This window comes from Microtus oregoni, unplaced genomic scaffold (assembly GCF_018167655.1).
Source record: "Microtus oregoni isolate MIOR12 unplaced genomic scaffold, Mior012 000010F_ref0000083, whole genome shotgun sequence".
Taxonomy (NCBI): Eukaryota; Metazoa; Chordata; class Mammalia; order Rodentia; family Cricetidae; genus Microtus; species Microtus oregoni.
The window spans coordinates 42,854,635-42,877,906 of NW_024543069.1; the positions used below are offsets into that span (position 1 = coordinate 42,854,635).

General features: G+C 40.6%; 2 protein-coding genes across 2 annotated transcripts in view; both read right to left on the minus strand.

Annotated features, from left to right (window-relative positions):
- Mccc1 (methylcrotonyl-CoA carboxylase subunit 1) overlaps positions 1–1,580 on the minus strand; it is a 47,835-nt gene extending 46,255 nt beyond the window's left edge. The window contains exon 1 of the mRNA XM_041659494.1: positions 1,377–1,580. Within this exon, the coding sequence (XP_041515428.1) occupies positions 1,377–1,453 (77 nt within the window). The 5' untranslated portion in view covers positions 1,454–1,580. The remainder of the gene's footprint in view (positions 1–1,376) is intronic.
- Positions 1,581–9,964: 8,384 nt separating this feature from the next.
- LOC121452774 (ankyrin repeat domain-containing protein 26-like) overlaps positions 9,965–23,272 on the minus strand; it is a 31,816-nt gene continuing 18,508 nt past the window's right edge. Inside the window, exons 7-10 of the mRNA XM_041659025.1 lie at positions 20,538–20,828; positions 19,257–19,471; positions 17,601–17,826; positions 9,965–10,015 (exon numbers count right to left, since the gene is read on the minus strand). Coding sequence (XP_041514959.1) covers positions 9,965–10,015; positions 17,601–17,826; positions 19,257–19,471; positions 20,538–20,828 — 783 coding nt within the window. The remainder of the gene's footprint in view (positions 10,016–17,600; positions 17,827–19,256; positions 19,472–20,537; positions 20,829–23,272) is intronic.

The window sequence follows — 23,272 nt, forward strand, 5'->3', positions numbered from 1 at the left end:
GTACTTTCCAGGCAGTCAAGCCTACGAAACAGCAACTTCGTAATGGGCCCACTGACAGCCCAAAGCATGTTCCTTTTAGCTAGTAAAGACTGAGACAGGACAGGCAGAAAGACATAGTCCTTAGAGAATCCTCTATCCTGACAATGTTCTGATTGTGCTATCCTATTATTTACAGTTACTTCTGCTACATCTTAAAACATTTAATCAAGATAAGTAAGTTGCTGCCATGAGATAATGGCACCGATTAAGACAGCGTCTATTCTCATACCTAGAATCATACTACTAAGGATTCTTTTCTCTGAGATTAGCAGAATCATGACTGGTTAAAAAAAATCCCATGCTGGTTAGATTTTTAATTCTAGAAACTATTAACAGGATGACAGTTAGCAAAGATTTTTTTTTTTTTTATGGACAATTAAGCAGACTCTGAGAGAACAGAGAAGAGAATGAGTCAGAGGCGGTGCTTGGAAAAGTAAGAAAAGGAAACAGCATTAACACTAATTTCACCATCTTTCTTACCTAAAATACGGGGTGAGTCTAAGAAGTCACTGAAAAGTCAGGGTATCTACCTCTGTTTGTTGAAGAGAAAAGCGTTGATTCTTCAAAGTCTGTTAACTGACTAAATCATATGGACCACATCTGGTTAAATTTTTATCCACTTGTTAATTTGGACAAAAGAGAGGACTAGTATCATATTAATATTATCTCCGCTAGATGCGAGCACCATTACCTCCACGTAGAAGAAACTGAAGCAAAGACATAAGATAACCTGGCCAAGTTCAAACACACAGTGAGCAGCTGCGGATAGGAGAGACCAGCCTTCTGCCCGCAGGGCAATCTTGCCCTCAGGTGGGTACTGGGAGGCTGCTATTCCAAAATGTGGGTGGTTTTCACTGCAGAAATTACTGTCCACGAAGCGTGGAGCTTCATCGCCAAAAGTATCTGGGGTACAGTAGGTCACCTGACAGCTTTCAAACTTGTGAACGGCTTTCGACAAAACTCCTCAGCCCTCTGCAAGGTGGCTCTCATTAATTTGATTCTTTCCAACAATGGGAATCCCGTGAACTGCACTCAAGATTGGGGGGGGGGGGGGCTGGAGCTAAAAGAGACTTTGGGAAGGGGGTCCTGGCCTACGCCTCCAGCTGTGCACTCTGCGGTAGGACTAGCCATGCTGGGTGCCAAATCCCGCAAACTCAGAGCGCCACCCTCCCAAACGCCAGAGCAGAAACCAGCCAATGACAAGGGACCAGGGGAAGAGCCAACCGGTTGAAGTGGGACAGCGCCCACCAAAACCACACAAACACTTGAAGGGTCGCTCACGTGACCCAGCGCCCCCGCAACCTGGCCGCGAACGAACCCGCCGCCCCCACCGTCACCTCGGCTGCAGCAGCAGGATCGGGACCCGCCGCAACTGGTTCCTGTCCACCACAGCCAGCAGAGCCGCCGCCGCCATCTCCGCACAGCCCGGCTGGACACCAAAATCCGCCCGGGGTCCTCGTGAAAGCGTCCCTCACTTCGCAAGCCTCTTGACCGCGGTCGGCCACCGTTGCACCGAAGGCTAGGTGGGCGTCTCCGCGGGAGCCAATCACAGAGCCGGGTGTTTCAAAGGCACCGATTGGCTGATTGGACCGGGGTGGCTGTGGATCGAGGGGCTGGGCTCCAGCAGCCCGGCGCTGGGGGTGGAGCCAGCTCGCCACCTTCCGTGGCGACCCGGAGCCTTTCTAACCCTCACTTAAAATGCAAGCGCTCTCCCTGAACATCAGAAAAGGGGAAGTCGAAACTGAGTGGCAGAATATCTAGAAAATAAAGACACAGTAAAAATATCTGTAGATGGTTATTGGAGACAGCTGGGGCAAGGTTCCTGGGGGACAAATACTTTGTAAAACAGACAATTAAAGGGTCACAACAATTACAGAAAGAAAGCAGGCATAGAGTCACATGTTTGCAAACCCAGAACTAAAAAAGCAGAAGGATTGTGGTGAATGGGAGCACTGACTAGACAGTGCGTTATAGGCCAGCCTGAGCAATACTTCAAGGCCGTCCTCAAAAATCAAAATAAGGAAAATGTAAAATTGAATGCAGAATGAAAACAAGGGTAAAGACGAAAAAAATAATGGCTTCATAGAACTAATACCTTTGGACTAACCCAGCGTGAGAGTCAAAGCTACATTTTGTGTTTTAATTTCTATGCCTAAGAGATCCAGAAAACAAAAATGCTTGGGTTTGCACTCCCCTAAACAAGTTTGCTTGACCCAACACCGGATGTGCTTGAACACACATGGGCGGAAGGCTCAGATGGGGAATATTTCAGGATGTATGATCGGACCTGATGGAAAATACTTAAGCCCCTACAAACCATGTCCTGGGGCCGTTTTTCTGGGAAACCAGTGATGGACTTGGCTAGAGAGTCCATTAACCTGGCCAGTATTTAATTAAAGCTTGCTTCAAGTTCGACTTTAAACTGTGGTAATGGTCTTATTCTTGACTGGTTGGTTTAACATCAGGAACTCAGAAAACACGTAAGAAAACAGTCCATCGGAAATGAAGGGGGCCCAGTGGAGGCAAAAGGATCAGGAGTTCAAGACCATCCTCCCCTACACAGCAAGTTTGAGGCCAGCCTGGGCTATGCCAGAACCTGCTTAAAAATTTAGGAATCTGTCCTGAAAGTTTCCAACTTTTAGACGCTCAGGATACAAACTGGCTTGCCTATGTTTTCAAGAAGAGTCCTAGTGATCAGGCCCGCTGGCCTGCACAAGAGCCCGTTCCACTGTAACTCAGCACTAATGAACTCCTCACATCAAAGGTGATTATGAGTGGAAGGACATCTTTGTTTTATTGCTTTTTATTGAGCTCAACATTTTTTTCTGTTCCCCTCCCTGCCTCTCCCCTCCCCATGGAAGGACCTCTTTTGTTAAACTTTTATCAGTAACCTCATCAGATAGTTCTACAGCCTTTTGTGTGTGGCTACATACCTTGTTTTTTCCTGCAGAGTTATAAGAACTCTATGTATTCAGTTCCTTGTTGCTCAGGTTTCCTCAGGTTTTAATTGATTTTTTTATTTCTATGCTGTTTTGAGTGTGAAGAGTCCCAGAATTTTTAAATAAATGACACACTGTTTTCTGGTGATGGGGAGAAATTGGTTCTATCTTGTACCTACAATTAATGTAAAATATATTAGAAACACTAAACCAAAGTGAACACGACCCTCAAATAAGCAAAAAGAAAAAATAAAGGGAAAAATCTCACTTGACGTTTCTTTCTTTGGTTTGACAGGGTCTCTCTTTATAATCCTGGCCCTCCTGGAACTATGTAGGCCAGGCTGGCCTTGAACTCACAGAGATCCACCTGCCTCTGCCCTCTAAGGACTACGACTAAATGTGTATGCCACCACACTCAGCCTTGATGTGATATTTTTAAAGTAGGAAAATCACATATATAGAAAATAGATTATCAAGAAACTAATTTCACTCAACTTTAAACAAACAGGAAACTAAATGGATGTTACAAGAAAATACAGTTTACTCAGATAGATCCCAGAAATAGACGAAGTCTAAACAAACCATTAGCACAGGGGAATTGGACTATATAACCAAAAATTAATTCTTCCTACCATTCCACTCTCCTCTTCCCCTCTACACCAAATGATGGGGAAAAAAACCCCACCTTCCCTTGCAGAGAAATCCCATATAAATGATAAAAACTGGTTCACTGAAAAGCAATTAATTTTTTTCTAGATAACAAAAAGATGGAAAATTTTGAAGTTTTTTTAAATGAAGATAATGATGATGCCAAAATCAATAAAAACAACACGTTCTTCACACACATGATAACCCAAGGTCACTTATGGGTGTCAATGGGAAAACCCTATGTAAATATTGCTAAAGCACACAGTGCCATATAAAAAGGTGAATTTTACGGTGAGAATGGGTTACTACTGAGCAGTCGCCAATTCAGTTGATCATGTTGGTATTTGCGAGAAAAGAAAATGTTCTGTTCATAGTTACTTGGCCAGTGTTTGACAAAACCCAGTCATCCTTCTTCGCTGTAACTCAATAATTCAAGAGTTGGGGTTGTTAGGCTCTCTGGAAAAAGAGTGTTAGATCGTTATTCATGTTGCACATTCAACACCAAAGAAGCTTTAAATGGACAAAAGCTTATGTGTGCATGAGCAAATACACACACATGCACATATACATGTATAACTTTGTTTTCCTTGCCTCCAAACATCTTACTCGCCATACATTTAATTAAAATATAGATTAAACATGTTTGTCACTCTAAACTTTCTATCATCTCAATACCACAGAATACATATAATTTACTACATGGATGTGGAAAGTCTAGTCAGCATACTATACTCTGCTCACCATAGCAGCTCATTGTGGGAAATGCACACACTGACTTAGAATCCTAGCTTTTGAATCCCAAATTGCCTCTGACGTTTAATACATTACAGCAAATAAAAACCACAGTATATAATTGAAATTTTGGTTGAAAGTATCTGATTCTTAGATATTTTGGGTAAATGTCCACTCTTCTCGAAATAGCTATCCATGGAAATATAGCAACACACTTGGCAGGCACTGATAGATAAAATTACAGGATAGGGTGAGGCTATTCTGGATTGGATGGCGGTAGGAAGTACATAGACTTGTGGGTTTTGCCTTTATAGGCACTGGATTAATATAATTAACTCGCTGCCATTCTCTGGGAATCCCAGGCATGGACCTGGCCAGTGTCCATTGTCCTGCCAGTATTTAATAGAGCTTGCTTCTAACTTGGCTTTAAAATTGTGGTAGGGGTCTTATACTGGCCTCAGAAGTAGGACTAACAATTATTTGTCTAACGTTTGTATGATTTCAATAAATTAAAGTGATTTTCCCTCAGCTATGTTACTTGGGTGACTTCTGGAAACATGACAGGGTTCTTTCAGTATATTTCCCCTGTCTCGCTGGATCTTCCTAGCTGCATGAGTCCTGTGGGCTACAGTTGAGAAGGCTCAGTGGTCTCCAAGAGCAGCTCAGGATTGTAGATGCGGAAGACTGGCAATCCACTCATATGCCCTGACATAATTTCTCCTGAAAAGGCTAGGAAAGCTGCACTTGATTTCAAGAGCACTCCAGAAATCAAGGGGAAATATCTTGTAAATTGATTTGTAAATTCTTCCAATTATTTCTACAGCTTTTTCTTCTTCCTTTAACCCACATTTCCACAACAAGATAAAAACATCAGAATATTGGATATTATTTTTTCTCATATGATATATCCTGATTACTGTTTTCCTTCCCTTTACTGCTTCCAGGTCCTCCTACCTCCCCTCCACTATGGATTCACTCCCTTTCTGTCTCTCATCAGAAAACAAACGGACTTCTAAGGAATAGTAATAAAATATAGTAAGATAATACAAAAACTAGCAAGTAGAAATTGGACAAAACAAACAAACTGAAGGAAAGGAGCCCAAGAGAAGGCACAAGAAACGAAAACTTCTCGTTTGCACACTCAGGAATTCCATGAAAACAATAAAAACAAGCCATAATTTATATGCGAAGGACCTGGTGCAGACCCGAGCAGGCCGTGTGTGTGCTGCCTGTCTCTGGGAGTTCAAATGAGCTTGGATGGTGTTGATTCAGAAGGACTTGTTTGTCTGCTGTCCTCCACGTCCCCTTTCCCCCCATTAAACACAGATTCTTTTCTCATACAGTGTAAATCTGGACAGTTTCCCTCCCTCTACTCTTTCCTCACTCACAACTCTTGTAAATTAACCCCAGTAAACTCATGGGTTCACAAAAAAAAAAAAAAAAACAATACAACTATATACTTTCCTTAATATACGAAACACCTCAGATGAACTAAGGGGGAACCCCTATAATGCGAGAAAAAAGGGTAAAATGTGGAGAGTATAGATTAGAAATGCTTATGGATCACTTAAAATTCTTCAACTCACCATTACCCCTTGTGAGGTCCTAACTTTGCAAGCTCCGTTTTAAAGAAAGGGCTTCATCTTAAACCAGATAATGGGGGTGGGGTGGGGGATCTCAGCTCCAGAAATGTGCTGTAATGGTGGAATTTGAATAGATACTCCATAAATAGCCAATTAAGGGACTAGGGGCCAGGACCATAAAATTTAATGAGGTCCAGATGTTCCTAGGAAGCATCCTGTCCTTGAAGATACCTTGTCAGTAATTTATAGCTCTTTGTTAGTGTTTCATGCTCCAAAACTGGCCAGTGGTTTCAGAAACTACCTTACCCTATGTTCTCCTTACCCAATCCAAAGACAACAGGACATGAGTTGCCCTGATTCCTGCGCTTCCCCTTAACATCTCCCCTCCCCAGCTCATCACCACATACTTTCCTCACTCACAAAGCTGGGGTGCTAGAAAGGGGTGGTCCACACTCGGGTTTGTAAAATAAAGACCCTCGTGTAATTTGCATCAGAAACTGGGCTGCGTGAATTCATTTGGGGATTAATATCTTGGGTATAACTCCCTAGCATTGGCCAACCTAGAGAAAAAAGAGGAAATATTCCAGTTCCCTTTCACCTTTCAACACTTTCCCCTTAACTACCCCAGCCTAAAGGCAGACAGGTGCACCCCCTCCAGATTAAACCTGTGCTGTTGGAGTCACTCATTTCCTTGATTGTCTTTTCTTTCCACTGGCCTCACAGTAAATATATGTGAAAAGCAATCAGTTTACACCAGCAGAGGGAAGTACAGTTTAAAACATAGTTCAGATATCCTTCTGCATCTCACATTAACACATATGGGAAAGGCGCTTAGCACAGTATAACTACTCAGAGACGTACGACCATTACACTTACTAATGCAAGTAAAAAAAAAATAACAGTACTGTCAACAGAAGAAACAGAGCCCCATCATAAAGAGAATAAGAGATATTTTATTCCTGAGCCATTTGGGGGAGCACGGCCAAGGACACAGATTCAGACTTCCCCCAACTCTGTGTTGTAATGTGGAGGAAGTTTTATGGAGGTTCATAGTTTTACAGACCAGAAAAGTCATAAAACAAGAGTTTAAGACGAATTAGAGGGTACTTTAGAGAGGGTTACAGTAAGAAGGGGAGGCTTTGCTACAGGCCTAAAATGCCATCTGATGACATTCTTGCTTTTGGGTTGGTGGGAGCCAGTGCATTGGGTAAGCCAATAGATTCCAAAAGCTTCTGTGTGGTACCCACAAGACTAGTTCTCACACGGAAGTGGTCAAGGAATGGCTGACCTGAGGGTTAAAACTAACTCAAAATAAGGTCAATTAGCCTCAGGGACCCTAACGTTCCATTCCTCCCAGTATTGAAATTATAATCAGTCTCTGCAGACACAGTTTCTTTCTAGGAATTTTTAATTTTGGCACTATTTATAGTTTTTGCTGTAGTTGTTGTTGGTGGTGTTTTTTTGTTTTGTCTTGTTTTCTTTTTGGTTTTGAGACAGAATTTCTCTGTGTAGCCTTGGCTGTCCTGGAAATTGTTCTGTTGATCAGGCTGGCCTCGAACTCACAGAGATCTTCCACCCTCTGCCTCTGGAGTGCTGGGATTAAAGGCGTGTGCCACCGCTGCCAAGCAACACTATAAAAATTGTCAGTTTATAACCTAACCTACCAAATTATTTCTTGACACTCAGCACACAGAGAAGACAGGAGCTCGCCACACGATCACTATTCTAAGCTAGTGCCCTGTGCTGCAGGAACTTACAAGAGAGGGTTGAGCTCATAATGCCTGAGTAGAAATTCAACTCAGCAAGGAAGATTAAGACATTGGAACTCAGCAAGGAAGACTGAGACATTGTAACTCAGCAAGGAAGACTGAGACATTGTAACTCAGCAAGGAAGATTGAGACATTGTAACTCAGCAAGGAAGACTGAGACATTGTAACTCAGCAAGGAAGACTGAGACATTGTAACTCAGCAAGGAAGATTGAGACATTGTAACACAGCAAGGAAGATTGAGACATTGTAATTCAGCAAGGAAGATGTCTATTTAAATTATTGCTTTTCATCTTGATACAGCTTTGGTATCCCATATATAGCTAGACATTGATCCGTTTCTGTTAGATGCTTTGATTTGGTGGAATAAAGATTTTAAAAGCAAGTCATTATGACTTTCTGAATTTCCACAGTGTCTGTTTTTTATCTATGATTTTGTTAAGTTGAATTAAAATGTGTTGACAATGGCTATGATGCCAGTATATCAAGATGATATTTAAACTATATATGATAATATTTAAAATATATATTAATATATATCCATGGGTTGATAAAAATTGGCAAATAAGTCTTCACTAAGGTGACATTTAATCCCACCAAAGCATTAAGAATTTTTTCTCTGTGTGCCACTGTGACAACTAGCATTGAAGAAGCCCGAGTGCATAAAATTCCATGGTACATGTGTTAACTTGAAATGTTTACTTAAAAATTAATAACAGATTATTTATTTTTTACCACCAATCTCTGATACAAAATATCCTTTAATGTTTTATACATACTGGAAATAATAAAAATGTTTTATGAACAGTCAAATAACATATCAAAGGTAAAATATTATATTTCAAATTATGTGTATATGTGTGCGTGTGTGTATTAAGATCTCTACACATTCTTTTGATAGGTCTGTCGGGAAGACTCTGACTTCACATATGAGTGAATTCTAGAGAAGAAGTTCTATGAAGTCCAGATTCAGCAGTAGCTGCAAAGAAAAAAAATCTCTATGTCAAAGACTTTATAGTGAATTAATAATGAGTTAGCTTTAAAAAGTTAAAAAAAATATCAATGTTAATGAAGATAAACAGTATATTTCACTGGTGAATTGTAGCATGACTGCTATGGACTAACCACTTTCTGATTGCATCTGAGGCCGTATAGAGAAGGAAATTCAGTGCCTGGTACTGTCATCCTGATCAAAAACCTTTGGTTGGTATCTTAGCTAGGGTTTCTACTGTGAAACACAGGACCAAAGCAACTTGGGGAGGAAATGGTTTGTTTGGCTTATGTTTCCATGTCACTGTTTATCACTGAAGGAAGTCAGGACAGGAACTCAAACAGGGCAGAAACTCAGAGGCAGGAACTGATGCACAGGCCATGGAGGAGAGTGCTTGCTAACTGGCTTGCTCTTCATGGCTTGCTCAACCTTATAGAACCCAAGACCACCAGCCCACGGTTGACACCACCTACAGTAAGCCGGGCCCTCCTCCATCAGTAGCTTGTAGTGATATTTTATATGTATTTTTATAAATAAAGCTTGAAGATCAGAATGCAAAGCTAAGCCACTAGAGGCCAGGGAGTGGTGGTATGCACCTTTAATCCTAGGGCTCAGGAGACAGAGATAGACAAATCTTTGTGAGTTCAAGGCTACTCTGCGCTACACATGATCTATCCAAAACAGATCCAGGTGGCGGTGGCTTTAATCTCACCCCTTTAATCCTAGTGTTTGGAAGTCACACACCTTTAATCCCAGCACTAGGGAGGTAGAGACAAGAAGGGATATAGCTGAGCAGACAGAGGGGAAGAGACAGGAATTCACTGGAGTGTGGAGTCTGGGGTTTGGTGGAGATACAGTGCACTCTAGGCAGTCTGAGGATCACCCCTTTTGTCTGAGCATTGATAGAGGGAAAAGGTCTCTCTAGTGGCTTACTGCTCTGCTTCTCTCATTTTCAGCTTTAACCCCTGTATCTGTCTCCGGATTTTTATCATCCATGCTACAATAGCTAATTAAGAAAACTCACTACAGGCTTGCATACAGCCCTGTCTTCTAGAGGCATTTTCTCAACTGATGCACCCTCCTCTCTGATGAATATACCTTGTGTCAAGTTGACATAAAACTAGACAGCACAGCTCAGCAGACCACAGACTGGAGGGCAGAACCTACTATCGTTTTGCTAATGTTCATTATATCTGTAACCTTCTAAACAGTTATGTTTATACCCAAAGACCCAGGCTGGTCTCAGCAGTCATAAGAGAAGCTTCTATCTGCAGTAGACAGTAGTCAATGGAGAGATGCAAAACTGGTCAGAGCCCTGAGAATAAGAGACAATCCCCTGAACTCTAAACAGGACAATCCCCTGAGCTAAGACTGGGAATAATGCAGAAAAGGAGGTGGAAAGAATATCAAGATGAGAGGATGGGGAGGGGTGCTGCCTTGTGGACAGGAAACACCCATCATGCTCATGAGCTCACAGAATATGTGCTTGTGCTTACCTGTACAGGACCTACCCAAGATCAACATGTGGGACAAATGGGGCAAAGACCTACCCAAGATCAACATCTGGCACAGATGGAGCAAAGACCTATCCAAGATCACATCTGGTACAGATGGAGCTAAGGCCTACCCAAGATCACATCTGGCACAGATGGGGCAAAGACCTACCCAAGATCTCATCTGGCACAGATGGGGCTGGTGACTTCCAGGCTCTATCGCTTACTGAGGAGCTATTGAGAGCTGATAGCTTCTAAAGGGGAAGAATCATTCCTTTGGGGAAATATGGCCACTAGGAGGATTCTTAGGCTCCAGTGAATTGCTCCACATCTGTGAACAAATGGGCAGCATTAACTGAAGCTGGCGAATTATAAAACAAAGAATGAAGATGGAAGGGGACATGTTGGGGGAAAAATAAGGGAAGTTGGAGGAAAATATATATATATATATATATATATATATATATTGTATTTCTTATGTACATGTATAAAATTCTCATTAATAAAGAAAAATTAAAACTATTACAGTAGAAATGACAAATGAAATTGGCAATAGTTATACAATTAATTGCCAATGTGACTAAATGACAGTACATCTGGTTTTCCTGGTCTTCAAACATTCTTCAAGAGCTGTTTAGTAAGGCGTTGTGACAAGCACAGGTAAGACAGGTGAGGAGTACACAGTCTGTTCCTCCACAACCAAATACTATAATGCTAAGAAAAAGAACAGGTGAGTTGACAATGTCCATGTACTCAGACACTTTGACAGGTACAAAACACAACACTTCTAGAACAATCAGACTCAGATGTCAGTACGGCTTTTTGGTGGATATCTAAGAGCTGATATCTGAAGGGCGAGAAGAAAGGGAATACAGCAGAATGAGAGAAGAACATGAACACGGAGGAGCGTGGATAGAGTTCTGAGTAGGCTGCCTTGGCGAGGAGTGAGAGCCAGCAGGTAGAGGTAAGTCTATGCAGAATTAAGTCTGATGTACTGCCAAGAACAAGTGGATTTGGGTATTTTCAGTTGATGATAAGGAAATGTAAGCTTACCCTGAGGATAAACAGTAAACAGATAAGGAAGATTGGAATGCTGGGAGATTGGAAAGGCACTTGTCAAGAGACAGTTTATGAAGGGTAGCTCTTTTGCTGTTGCTTTCCTCTGTCCAAACCCTCTCATATATCCCTAATCACTCTTTTTCAAATTCATGGTCACTTTTTCATTAATTATTGTTACGCACATACATACATGCATGTATATATTACTAAATACATAAATACCACCTGCTCTGTCTGTATAAGGCTACCTGTATGTATATTTTCAGGGCTGACCATTTGGTGTTGGATACCAACTGCTGTGTTCTTCCCTGAAACAGAATCCTTATCCTGCTCTTCCAATTCCTTAGCTGCCTGTAATCCCGAGGGTCTTTGGAGCTATGCCATTGTGTTTAAGGATAGTTTCACAAGAATGGGAGAAATGAAGAGAGTGGGAGCCACATGGTGCATACAGAATAATATGTACCCATTGTATCATCTCATACAAATGTGATCACTACTCTTCATCTAGTTCATATCCACATTTCAGAAACGTGGTATTTTTAATACCAGGTTAAATGAACCCTCATATTTTAGGCTAACCACATTACTTTGCAACTCTTAGCAAAATGTTACTCTCTCTATATAAAAAGTATCTGTTTAAGCTGTTTAAGGCTTTGAGGAACTTAAAGTGATAGGAAAGGAATAAACAGTGGATAAATATATTTTCATTAAGAATGCTTTGTTTTGCACACCTTTCCCTTGATTTTGTAAGAACAAATAGCAATGTAGAAACTCCCACTGAAAGAGATACTGTTAGCTATTTATACTTTATTCCAGGAATCAGTTAGTTAATCCAAATTTAATGAATCAAAATTGACACCTACCTTGTCTTAATTCTCTAGTTATACTTTGTCCCCATTCCTGCAGCACCTAAAATCAGTCAAATATTAGTTATAATCTTTAAATTAAGCAAGAAACAATATGATGGGGACTATATATCATTAAAATGTGGCCAATAAGCATTGAGGTAACACATGCCTGCAATCTCTACTTACAGGAGGGTAATGTAGGAGAAAGCTGTGAATCCCAGGCCAACCTGGGATTCATAGTAATACAAAGGTCAATTGGATTACAAAGTGATCCAATTTAAAAAAATTAAATACAGTATGCATCTATTCATTTATTTATTTTAAAATGTGTATAGAAAATAAAAGGAAAATATTACCCTTAATTGAGACTTTTAGGAGTATACTTAGCTAGAAGACTTCTTTAAAATCATAAGTAAACTGAAATCCCACTGTGTTCTGAGTTAAGTAATAAGGACAATGTGCAGACCTGTTGCAGTGATGGGGGAGAGTCTTCTGTTTTGTGTTAATTTCATTGGTTAAATAAAGAGACTGCCTTGGCCCTTTGATAGGACAGAAAATTAGGTAGGTGGAGAAGACTGAACAGAATGCTGGGAGAAAGAAGCCGAGTCAGTCAGTTGCCATGATTCTCCCACTCTAGACAGACACAGGTTAAGATCTTCCCTGGTAAGCCACCTCGTGTGCTACACAGATTATTAGAAATGGGTTAGATCAATATGTAAGAGCTAGCCAATAAGAGGCTGGAACTAATGGGCCAGGCAGTGTTTAAAAGAATACAGTTTCCATGTAATTATTTCAGGTAAAGCTAGCTGGGAGCGAGGCGGCGGAAAGCAGCCCCGCCGCTCATACAACATTGTAGATTCATCAATGCAAGTGTGATTGTTACTCTTCATCTAGTTCATGTCCATGCTTCAAAGAGTTGTGTTTTTAATACAAAAGTTAAACAAATCCTCATATTTTAGGCTGGTTGCATTACTTTGTGATTCTTAGTAAAATGTTACTCTTCATAAAAAGGGTATCTGTTCAAACTCCTTTTTCACTTCAGTGTTTTTTTCCCTTAAAAAGAACTTTACAGGGCTGGAGAGATAGCTCAGTGGTTAAGAGCACTGCCTGCTCTTCCAAAAGTCCTGAGTTCAATTTCCAGCAACCATATGGTGGCTTACAACCATATGTAATGAGATCTGGTGCCCTCTTCTGGCCTGCAGGCATACATGCAGACAGAATACTGAGAATACTGTATATATAATAAATAAATAAATCTTTTAAAAAAAGAACTTTACACTAAAATATTAAAAACTGAGGCTGTTTGGGTAAGAGGATGGATTAGGAACTGCCTCCATGTGCTGCAGGGAATGAAAAGAGTCCAAATAGCAAGGAATGGACTAATTCAGAGACAGCAAGACTGGCAAAGCACTGGAAACCACAAAGAAGACCCTTGAAAAGTGTGGAGAACAGAGTGGTGGGAATAAAGGAAGAATGATCACATACTTCCAAATTTTGAGGGAGAGGCTAACCAATTTCCTTTTAAAAGGTAGACGATGTGGCCCTGGTGAAAAGAGACAAGTGGTCAATGCACGTGACAAATTCATGCTTCCTGCAAACTTTGAGATAGGAAGAAACAATCATTCTTCATGTGTTTGGTCAACAGTCCAGAACAGGTCTCTTTGTCATTCCCCAAGACTCAGAGAGCTGAGGGAAGTCATCATCTTGAAAGGGAATCTAATTGTTTTTAAGACTAAATTTTGTGGGGTCTTTGTAGAAAAAATGTGAAGAATCCCAAAGCCAACCCCACAGCCAAAATATAAGACACAGAGCAGAAGGCAGTCATGGAGAAAAGTTGGGCAGGATTCTGACATGACAAGAAATTCAAGAAATTCTAGCAGCATGAGGATTTGTATAAGCAGTCTGCCCTCTGAGGCTAAGAGGTAAGCCTATCATATGGAGATATCTACAGAACCTATCGGTCAAGCCAGAGGTCATCAGATCTCCCAACTCTGAAGCCACCAAACACTTGAGATTCATGGGTGATCCAACTGAAAATGCTGAAATTTCAGTGGAATAGAAGCTCTGTTGTCTTGTGTAGGAAGTGGAGGGGGTCCTGAGTGAATGAAGTCCTGAGTGGATGCATGCTATTAACAAGTCAAGGACTCCTTACCCTCTGGCTCAGAGGGATGGCAAAGCCTTCCTTGGAGGACTAAGAGTGAGTGTTGAGAGTGTGTGCAGAAAATGCTCATCATAACCTTCTCCTCCTGGACTCCCCTGCAGAGATTGTTCCTACTAATAGTAGCTAAACTTGTGATCCGTTCATGAATCATAAACCCTGCCTCTTGTTTATAAATATGCAATAACCATGTCTTCATATTTAGCTGTCTGTAATAACTGCATCTTTGTTCACTTCTATGTAATAAATGTGTTCAGCTTTTAGGGTGCTACAATTTCTCCATCAGCGAGCTAAGCCCACCCCACCCCAGCTATTTCTGTTTAACAGATATCTGACACTTAATATTTTAGGGTCAGCACAAGTCTAAATGTGAGAAAATATAAAAATCTCCAGTTTCACGCTCTCTCCACAGCCCAAGTTTGGAAGACTTAAGTTTTAGAGTTCTCTAATGTTCCAAGTGTACATTTAGAAACGACTAGTGTCGTCTAAGAGGAAACACAAGCAATGTGATGAAGAAAGGACATCAAGATGTAGAAAAGACAGCAACATGGAAAAATTCATCAAGGAAACATATTTTCAAAAATTATGTAAATGAGAAATTCAGTTAATAAAAAATAAACACAGTTAAATAATTGCTAACTAAGGTTACTATAGCCAGCAGAGTAGGGAATTAATAGAAAACAATATTTAAAGACAAGCACAAATTAACATGATTCAGGATCACCAAGCCAATGCTTCAGAAGATATTTAAAGGAAATTTAGATGCAGAGCAGCGGGGGGAGATTATCTTGATCATGCAAGCACAGAAAAAGATAAATTTCATGAGAATAGAGTAATATTCTATTGCTGTGAAGAGACACCATGACCAAGGAAACTCTTATTTTAAAAAAGCACTTAATTGGGGCCTTGCTTACAATTTCAGAGGTTTAGTCCATTATCAACATTTGGGGAGCATGGTTGAATACAGGCACATGCTGAAGCAATAGCTGAGAGCTATATCCTGATTCATAGGCAGAGAGGGAGAGGAAGAGGGGGAGGGGGAGGGGGAGGGGGAGGGAGAGGGAGGGGGGGGCAGGCCTGGTGTGGACTTTTGAAACCTAAACCTAAAAGCCCACTCCAGTGACAATAAGGACACACCTCCTGATTGTTATAATTCTTTCAAATAGCGCCACTCCCCGATGACTAAGCATTTAAATATATGAGTCTATAGGGGCCATACTTATTCAAACACCACATCCTGGACCCCAGAATCTTGTAGCTATATTACAGTGTAAGAATGCATTCGAACCCAGCTTCAAAAGTTCCCATTGTTGTGTGATATTTTGATTGTGTTCTGACAAATAAAGCTTATTGGGAGCCAGAGGATGGAGCTAGCCACTAGCTGACCATAGAGGTTTGGAGGACTGTAGAGAGAGGAACAGGAAGTGGTTAGGTGGGCTGAGACAGGATCTTGGCCCTTTTGGACTGAGGAGCTGAAGAGATTAATTAGATTAATGCTTTATCGGGCATTCCACTTTCAGGGCAGGAATTCACAAAATAACTATTTGCTAGTGGCTTTGCGTGAGCTGCATGCACACAGGAGTTGTACCCGCAGGAGGCGCTACACCGCAGGCTGGCTTTTCCTTTTCTTCCCCAAGCCCTCTGAGCGAGTCTGGGCTTTTCCTGCTGCACCCAATCTACAGCAGTCTCTACAAGTCTCAAACTCCACCGGTGCCTGGACTCCAAATGCCACCGTAGTTAGCCCTTCCGCACTGGGCAGCTCTGGCTTCGGGTAGCTCTATGCTTTCACCCGCACCCATCACACACGCTGCTTTCGCACATTTCCCAGGGTCCACTTTGCAGACGGCCTCTTTGGCTCCTTTTTCCTGTGGGTTGTGGGCCTCCCTTGGACCTTCTCCTCGGGCTGCTGTCCCAAGCCAGGTTGTGTCCCACCTGTGTTCTCCGCCCAGCTGTGCTACGAAGTGACAGCTAGCCTCACCCTTTACCACCATCATCAGCAGATTTTGTGAGACAACAGGAATTATTATTTTTTTTTTTTTTGAAACTGGGTTTCTCTGTAGCTTTGGAACCTGTCATGGAACTAGCTCTTGTGGACAAGGCTAGCCCCAAACTCAAAAAGAGATCCACCAGTTTCTGCCTCCTGAGTGCTGGGATTAAAGGCATGTGCCACCATCGCCCGGGTGACAACTGGAATTTTTTTAAAGTGGGAAATTAGTTAAAGAAAGATGAGAGAGAGAGAGGGTTTCTTTCCATGTTAAAAAATGGGAAACACTATTACTATGGAGAAAGTTAGGTCTCTGGATGATTCCACAATAGATGGTTTAAAAATGGAGCAATTAAATGAGGGGCATAAAAACTGCAAAAGCAAGAGGAGGTGAATGAACAGAAGGGGCCAGTATGTTCCAGACAAAGCAGCCAGTGGCACACACAAAATGATGGTAGTTATGACAGCATACACAATCCTGGAGCACGTTCAAACCAGAAGAGATACGATGGCAATGGGAAGTGGACATATCAGAGAAACTGTTGCAGCTGAGAGCTGTTGAGACTCTTCTTTAAGAGTGTTGCCACTGATAGGTTCACCACACTGCACAGTCACGAATGCATGGACATTAAAATTGGACTGATGGGTAAACAAAAGAAGGGGCAAACAAAGTTGAGTGGGTAAGGAAGGTGACAGTGGAAAGTTGACAATGAAACACTAAAAATAGCAAAGGAAGGAACCAATGACGGCAATAGGAAATGAAAAGTCGTAACAATGCTTATAGGCTATCAGAATTAATATTGTGGATTTGGCCATGACATGGAAAGGAAATCACGAGTCAATGCGATTCCATTAAAATTCCTTTTTTTTTTTTTTTTTGACTTTCGAGACAGGGTTTTCCCATAGCTTTTTGGTTCCTGTCCTGGAACTAGCTCTTCTAGACCAGGCTGGCCTCGAATCCATTAAAATTCTAATGATATATTTTACTTAACTAGGAAAAAAGCTGAAACTAATATAGAAGTGCAAAGTAAAATCATTTACAAGGAAAGCCCAAGCATTTTAAAATAAACCTTTGGCTTTTGGCTGTCACATTCCTTTTCTAAAGTGTGAGCTAATACGGTGTTAAAGAAACTGCAGTCTAGCTGTCAGTCACATAGGAAACCCAAGCTAAGAAACGAGCACTGCGTGCGAAGGAGAGCTCTGAGCTCCTGCAGATGATCAAATTCCTGCGTTCTTTCTTTATGAGCACACACTGTGGTGCTCACTCAACATGCATAAGCCAACTAAATAACTTAGTATTATCTGAAATGAAAAAGAACCACACCAGAATGGAATCTAAAGCAAGTAAAAAAGATTACCTTGGTCTTGCAGTTTTCCATAGTCTCAACTGAATGCCATAGGTTTGAGGTAGGAACCATTATGTTTTCTCCGGAGAAACCTCTTGGGATGAAAAGTCTATTACTAAGGTCTCGAGGGCAGGTGGACTCCAGGACAGATCTTGCGTCAGTGGTGCTGTGCTGTGATCTGCTCTGCTTCCTCTCCAGGAGAAGTTTAGTCTTCACCTCTGCTAGCCTTTCATCTGTTCTAAGAAGAGTGCGAGACAAGTTGTTCACACCTCACTTTCCTGAGTGCATCCTCAGGAATCTACATTTTAAAATGGTCAGTGAAATTCCTCCTTAAGCAGTATCTTAGTATTCAGACTGTGTCAGAGCACATACATTGTATCTAAAGAAAGAGCTCAAACTGCTTTAAAGCAGTGCATGTATTTCTAGGGGAATTCTAACTAGCAAACAATCCAAACAGTGCAGCAGAGAGACCTCTGTTGCTAACACATGGCTCAGTGAGTCACACCGCTGACTTCTGGAGAAGCCCTACGCATTTGATTCCCGATGTCCCTAGAAACACGTGAAAGGGTGACCGTGAAATGATGAGTACGCTAGTTTGTCCAGTTTTAATTGCCAATCTACTTTGTGAGAACATTGAAAGTAAGAGTGAGAAAGTTAGAAATATATGTACTTGGCAAACCAATATAAAAAACTATCCCTTAAAGGCATTTGTCTTTTATTATATGTACATTCTGCCCATTTTTAGTGTGTGGCAGTGAAAAATAACTCAGAGGAATCATTTCTACGAGAGAAGAGATGGCTGAGATGGCGATCACGAACAGCTTAAGCACCTCTGGACAAAGCAGCCATTACACATTTACCAAAGCCTTAGAGGCCTCACTCAGACCTACACTGAATCAGAAAGTGTCTTCTCATCTTTCCAAATTATATTTTCCTTATGTTTTCCTGTGACAAAACTGTACTTTTAGGTACAGTAGAAGACACTAAAGGACAGTTGTGTGTAGGGACCCTCAAGAGGTAATGGGAAAGAACCTAATCCCATAGGCTAGAATGTGCCCAGCGCACTGGTAATAGTATCCCATGACCCGCGGGCTTAAGCTGTAATTTTCCAACCGTGTCAATGTTTCTTTTTGAGAGGATGCTAACCAGAAATTTGGTAACAAGAGTGTATGAAGTACACAACTTTAGAATATGCAGAGTATAAAGCAGGATGAAAAGCCATATGGAAGAAGAGGGGGAGATAGACACTGACATGGATGAAGTTATTAAAACTTTACCAAGGGATATGTGTGTGCTCACATGTAGGAGCTGGCACAGCCTGACACACTGATTCCCTGGACCTGGAATTATGGATATTGTGAGCTGCCTGATGAGGATGCTGGATACTGAGCTCAGTTATTTTGCAACAGCAGTATGCATTCTTAGACACCGAGCCATCTCTCCAGCCCCTTAAGGATAACTTATTTTGTCGATCTTATGCTCTAAAATTATATTCTCTTTTCCTTTGAAACTTTTGCAGGGGAGGGGCACTGCCTTGCCAGACCAGCACTCTGATTGGCTGCTGCACCAGTCTCTAAATTTACATCCTAGAGTTTCTTTCCTTATCCCACATGTGTCCTGGGGACAAGTTAATGAGTTTGATTTATCTTCCATGATGTTCTGACTTACTTGCTTAGTTTATTTGACAATGATTTTCTAATTTTGACTTCTTGCAGGTAGAGCTGCTTATAGTTTTCCATTTCGATTTGATTACAATCTACTTGATTCTTCATTTTAGAGAATTCCGATTCCAGGTCCCTTATTCTGAGCTCCATCTGCATTCGCACCGAAGCGTTCTGTTTGTGCCTCAGCCTCTCTAGCTTGTCTTCATAGGCTGCCTGTGTCTGGCCAATGCAAAGGAGAGCAGTTTCACAATGACTCGCTCAAACAGTTGGTACGCATCTGTTTCCTTTAGTTTTGACCAATTACATCACAAATGCATTTAAATATGTAAAATGATGCTAAATTCTAAACATTTTTCATAAATATGAATTACATTAAACTTGAACTTAGAATGAAACCACTCGTTTCTCGGTTACCATTCTACTACTTGTGGTGCTGAGCACTGAAGGCCTGTGCTTACGTGTGCTCTAACCATCAACTACGGCCTCAAATCAGTACTGTGCTATGCTCAGACTCACACAATCTAACAGTTTTAAAAGTGGAATGTGGTAACTTAAGTACAATTCAAAGTGCAATTTTTGTGCCATATTTTTTTCTCCTTAAGTCATGGTTTGTGCCAGCTAGTCTTCAATATCAAATGATTCTCTAAGAAAAACAGTTTTGCATGATCATTTCGGTTATACCAATGGGAATATCTCAAGGGAAAACATGCATTATCTGCCTTCCAAAATTTCTAATACAACATTTTTATTTTTTGAGAGTCTCATAAGAATGTATTTTTAATGTATTTTGTCATGTGATTCCCCTCTCCTTCCTTCAAGACCTCCTACATTTAATTTCTTGTCTTTCTTTTCTTAAATATAGTAATGTACCAATTTTGTGCTGTTCATATAGTCATGCCTGTAGGGCTATCTACTGGATCATGATTGACCTACTAGGGACTATAGCCTATAAAACTTACTCTCTTCCCTAGAAGCCATCAACTGTCCAGAGTTCCTTAGTTAGGGGAGGGGCTCACGATCCCCGGCCCACTCCATGCTAAATTTTGACTGGCTCTATCTCATCCAGGTCTTCTGCAAACTGTGACATCTGCTATGCGTTTGTGAGTTCAGTTGGCTTGTGTCCAGAAGACACTGTTTCAGTCTGGTCCTCCCTAACCTCTGACCTTTCCCACTATTTCTTTAATAGTTATAAAACAGACCTCTACAAAAGAAGTAGGAGGAGCACATGCAGCATATACACCCAAAATATAATAGGCAGTGAAAAGACATATTGTAAACAAATAACCTGCAAAAATAGGTTGATTTGTTTTAATTTTTCCACTAAGTCCTGCTTTGTTTTCTCTTCGATTTCCCATTTATACTGTTCTATTTGACCACATTCTATCATGTTCTTTTCCATGTGATTTCTGAGGTTAACTATTTCTTGTTCTAACTTCTTCTTATGCTTCTTTAATTTTTCACATTTCTTTTGTATGGTTTTCATAGACAGCAACTCCTGCCGAAGCCGCTGATTTTCTTTATGCAGTTGTAGACATTTGGAAGACGCAGTTTCCAGTTTTGCAGTAAGATCATCATTCTGTGGGCACAAAATCATACCATTCGGTGCTGGGGAAGTGGGTTGGGAATAGTCTAAGAGAAATCTGACACAACTTTAGTTGCAACAAAGTATCATTTCTTTTCTTTTTTTTTTAAATATTTTTTATTTATTTATTATGTATACAATATTCTGTCTGTGTGTATGCCTGCAGGCCGGAAGACGGCACCAGACCCCTTTACAGATGGTTGTGAGCCACCATGTGGTTGCTGGGAATTAAACTCAGGACCTCTGGAAGAGCAGGCAATGCTCTTAACCACTGAGCCATCTCTCCAGCCCGCAACAAAGTATCATTTCTAATTGATTCTTACAACACGGTTGTTACTCAGAAGGTCAACAATAAAAACTTCACCAAAGTCACAAAAACATGGTCTTCATATTCATTATCTTTGTTACAAAAATTTTATTTTTCTACACTTTTGTCTTAACATGAAGTTACCCCTTAGAAGAAGGCACCTTATGGCATCTATCTTCACTATTAAAGAAGACATAAGGATATTACATGGTGTTCAATAATTGGCTCTCAGATGAAGGAAAGTAATACATAGGACTCTAATGAATCTTACAAATAAAGATTCTAATGTCAATAATTCTTTTGCAAACTGTAAATGTTTGATAATATTTGAATTGCGCGCCGAGATGTAATGATTCTCAAAGATGAGTGATTAAAAAGGTCGAGAGACACATCCATATTATTTTGTGCATAAGAATGATTTAATTCGGTAGCATGATACTTGTAATGGTGAGGGAACTCAAGCCACACAATGAATCCTAATAAAGACAACCCAGGCAAAAGTCTAGTTAAAAATCAGATTCTCCTGCCAAACATGTGTATAAACAAGTTTTGAGATTGAGTGCCTAATATCTAGTCATTGAAGTTGATGCTAAGTGAGCCAGCCGCACTAATTCTTACTTAAATGTAGATTATAAAAAAAATGCTGGCTTTGAGAGATTGAATTTTGAGTTGATTTCTGACACATAAAAATGGCACAGAAATGAGATGTAGCTGAACATGAGGAATTGGGACACTGGGTGACTCTGACGTGTGGAGAGGAGTTCAAAGTGGCTAATGATTTTAGCTAATATTCCTAATTTTTTAAAGAATAAATAGCAAAACACTCATTATTTTTGATAAACTTACTAGGCTTAGGGTCCTATTAATCTCTCACTTTCTGATCTGTATGATACTGATATAAGAGGGTACTTTGAGGCTTTCATTCTTAGCTAACTCATTATTAATAAATTGTCAAATTCTGTGTATTAAAATATAGTAAGAGAATGAGACTATACGAAATCCCAAAGATACTTTTCAGTCATAAGATAGACCCGTCAACACAACTGTTAGTGGGTTTTTTTTTTCAAGGACAGATCCATCTGTCAAAGGCCCATCCCCATTGCCTTATTTTCCCCAAGAAGGCCTCAGACCTTATACCATATTCTACTACAAATTCATGGATGCACTATTCTCTTGTTGAATTTAGCACCTCTATGAGCCAATCATATCTCTCACTATTCTCTTGTTGAATTAGCACCTCTATGAGCCAATCATATCTCTCACTATTCTCTTGTTGAATTTAGCACCTCTATGAGCCAATCACTGAGAATGATTGGACCCATCAGCGAGGGCACAAGTCTTCAACATATGAGGCTTTTTAAACTGTAATATTCTCCCTCTGGCCTCTAGAGGCTTATGTCCTTTAGACATTTAGTGTACATTTAAGAGTTTTGACAATCTTTTGTTGTTAGTTTCTGAGCTGTAAGCAAACCCTTAGGTATGAGTTGAGCATCGTGTAAGGAATTATGAGAAACAGCATCTTAGGCAGTCTTGTGACAGAAGTGTGTCTAGCTGTTTTCACTTCTCAAGTCTTTTTAAATGAATTTACCCTTCTATAACTTTAATGCCTTTACTGGTGTGGTGGTCTTGTTGATACCTGAGACGCCCTCAAGATGTCTTTCTGATTGTCCTGGTTAAAAAAAAAAATACCTGGCTTCTTTTTTATATAGTTATTTTTGCTGTTGTTGTTGATTTTGTTTGTTGGTCTTGTGCTTGTTTTTGGTTCTTTTTTAAGATGGTCTCACTCTATAACCTTGGCTGACTATGTAGAGCAGGCTGACCTAGAACTCAGATCCACCTGTGTTTGCCTCCTGAGTGCTAGGATTAAAGGTATGCAACACTGCACCCTGACCCTTGGCTTCTTTTAAACCGTGTTTATCTCTGCAGAAACCATACCTTCTTAACCCCAGTTTTATAGAGGCAAAACGGACCAAACCACAAAATTTCAAAAATTGTTCAATCATATTTTTGCTTCTAGTTTTTATTTAGTAAACACCTGTCTAAAACCAGCTCGCAATGGTGGTGCAACAGCCTGAATGTCAGGCTGCCTGGAACTTCTTCTTTTGCAAGTTAAATTAATTTATAACTTTAA